The following is a 2,725-nucleotide window of genomic DNA, read 5'->3' as shown; positions in this document are numbered from 1 at the left end:
GAAAACCACTAAGTTAAAAAAAAAATTAAATCTTCCTGTGTGTGCTTTCCTTGGGCTGCTGTTCACAATGGATAATAATTCTTACATTAAGCCCCTTCGGCCCTCCAGGGAAATCAAAATTGTAATATCAGTTTGCTTTTTATTGGCTCGGCTCTGCGATCGCGGCGGCTGCGTCTTTGTTAGGGGCTGCGGCGCGGTGACATTCAGCGGTGCCTCCCGGTGTGTCCCCTCCGGGCCCGGGCAGCGCCCCCGAGGGTGCGGGCTGCTGCCGGCCGGGGCCGCGCGGGCCGGGGTCGGACCGGCCCCGGGGGGACAGGGAACGTCCTCGGGGAACGGGGGATGCTGCCCGACCCCCGGCAAAGGAGCCGCTCCAGGCCCCAGTGCCGCTCGGGCTCAGCCCCGTCCCTCCCGCACCCCGGAGAAAGTCGCCGGGAGCCCCACGGGCGGTCCCGGCCCCGCGGGGATCGGCCGCCCCGCCCGAGGGCCGGCGGGACCGTGGTGGCACCGGGACCCCCCGCCCACCCCGATCCCCGGGGTGGCCTTGGTGTCACCGGACGCGAAGCACAGCCCGGCACCTGCGGGAACCGCGCCCCGGGACCCGAGTTCCCCCGGGATGGGCCGAGACTCCACGCCGCGCCGGGAGTTGCCCCACGGGTGTCCGTGGTTCCGCCGTCCTGCGCCCGGGGTGCGGTTCCCGGGCCGCTCCCGCAGCGCCGGCGGGGAGGGCCGGAGCTACCGGCCCGGGACTCTCACCGGGACGCTGCCCGGCCCCGCTCCACCTGCCCGGGGGAAGGTGTCCCCCGCGCCGGCACGGCTGCGTTTCCCGGAGCGGTGCGGGGAGCGGCCGGGTGGCCCCGCTGGCAGCCGCGGACACGCGTGAGGCTCAGCCGGCTCCCCGCGATCCGCCCAGCGCGGAGCGAGTGCGCGGAGCCGCCCGGCCCGGGCTCCCCGAGCGGCCCCGCCGTGCGCGGCTTCCGGCACCGGGCGGGGAAAGCGCCGCCACCTGCCCCGGGCCCGGGCCCGCCGCCGCTCGGTGTCCCCGGGCCGGGAGCAGAGCGATCGCGGGGACCCGCCGGGCAGCGGGGCGAGAGCTCGCCCGGGCAGGGTCGGGCCCGCGGTTGGCGGCAGCGGCCCGGGCCATGCCGGGGTGGGCGCCACCGCCTCCCGGGCCCGGGGCTGCCCGCGACGTGGCGCGCCGTGGAGCCCTCCCGAGGGCTCGTCCCCCGCGGGGACCCCCCCGCGCATCCTCTGGCCGGACCCCCCGCCCGACCCGTCTCCCCCCACGGGCGCGGGTCGCGCACCTGCCCCGCGGGCTGTGCCGGCCCCGTGGGGGCCGTGCTGAGTCACGCGTGGGGCGGGGGCCGGGCTGCCCGCGCCCCCCCTCCCCGCGCCGCCGTGCCCGGCCCCCGCCCGCCCCCTCCCCGCCTCGCTCCCCGGCAGGGCTGCGCCAATCCCCCGGCCCCGCCGCTGACGGGCAGCCGGGCCCGGGAGGCGCCGCCTCCCTGACGTCTCGCTCCGGGATTTGCACGGTTGCGGTGCCGCCGCTCAGTGTCTGTCGGGCCGGCGGCGGGAGCTGCCGGAGCCCGAGCCCAGCTCGGCTGCAGCGCGGCCCGGCCCGGCCCCTCCCGGCTGCGGGATGGAGCTGCCGGCGGTGGGCGAGCACGTCTTCGCGGTGGAGAGCATCGAGAAGAAGCGGATCCGAAAGGTGCGGGGGGCGGCGGCGGGGGGCGGCGGGGGCTGGGGGCGCCGGGGGTGGCGGTTCCCGCTGACGCCGTGTCTTTGCCTCCCGCGCCGCGCAGGGCAGAGTCGAGTACCTGGTGAAATGGAGGGGATGGTCGCCCAAGTGAGTACCGACACCGGACGGGGATGGGGCCGGGGATGGGGCTCCGGGAAGGGCCCCGGCCGGGGCGGCGGGCGGGCGGCGAGAGGCGGCGGCGGGGCCCGGCGGTGACGGCGGCGGGAGCCGAGCAGGCGGCGGCTGATGTGCACCAGAAAATGGCTCCTTCCCCCTTTCCCTCCTCGGAGTCGGGCTCCATATTGCAGAACCGAACGGGGAGGGGGGGGGCGGGCAGGAGGGGAAAGGGGGAATAACCGCAAAAATCGCCCGCGTCGCCCCGCAGCCCCGAGAGCCGCCGCCGAGGCGGGGGCAGCACCGGCACCGGGGCGAGCGCGGCCGCTGCGGAGCGTTCGGGGTTCGCATGACAGTGCGGGTGGGGGGGACCGGGACGCGGCGGCCGGGTCCCTCCTCCGCCCCGCGGCCGCTTTCCTGGGTCCAGGAAAGGGGATTTGGAAAATTTCATCATGACATGCCTGGAATTCCTCCGGAATAATAACTGCGCTAAATAAACAGTTCTGTCCCCGCGACGCCCCCCCGGCCCCCTCCCCGCCCATCCCCCTCTCCCGGGACCCCATCTCCGCACCCCGCTGCCATCGGGCCCGGTGCTGCGGGGCGGCCCTGCCCGGGACCCCGGCCCCGCCGGCGGGGCCCCGCGGTGACGGCCGCTCTCCTCCCCTCTCCCAGATATAACACGTGGGAGCCGGAGGAGAACATCCTGGACCCCCGGCTGCTCATCGCCTTCCAGAACAGGTGAGCCGGCGGAGGGGGTGGGTGCGGGAAGGGCGGCGGGACCCTCGCCCGGCGCCGCTCCCGCAATTGCAGATGCGTCACGGAGCCGGGGGCCGCGCCGGGGGCGGCCGCGGGCCGGGCCCGGGCCGGGCTGGGGGG

At 76.3% G+C, this 2,725-nt stretch overlaps 1 protein-coding gene across 1 annotated transcript in view; it reads left to right on the top strand.

Moving 5' to 3' along the window:
* The first annotated feature begins 1,558 nt into the window (after positions 1 to 1,558).
* The window catches only part of CBX4 (chromobox 4), a 4,720-nt gene continuing 3,553 nt past the window's right edge, over positions 1,559 to 2,725 (top strand). Inside the window, exons 1-3 of the mRNA XM_027667564.1 lie at positions 1,559 to 1,705; positions 1,800 to 1,843; positions 2,522 to 2,587. Of these exons, the coding sequence (XP_027523365.1) occupies positions 1,637 to 1,705; positions 1,800 to 1,843; positions 2,522 to 2,587 (179 nt within the window). The 5' untranslated portion in view covers positions 1,559 to 1,636. The remainder of the gene's footprint in view (positions 1,706 to 1,799; positions 1,844 to 2,521; positions 2,588 to 2,725) is intronic.

This window comes from Corapipo altera, unplaced genomic scaffold (assembly GCF_003945725.1).
Source record: "Corapipo altera isolate COAL_440 unplaced genomic scaffold, ASM394572v1 305, whole genome shotgun sequence".
Lineage (NCBI taxonomy): Eukaryota > Metazoa > Chordata > Aves > Passeriformes > Pipridae > Corapipo > Corapipo altera.
The sequence above is the reverse complement of the archived record's forward strand: the minus strand, read 5'-3'. Positions and strand labels throughout refer to the sequence as shown.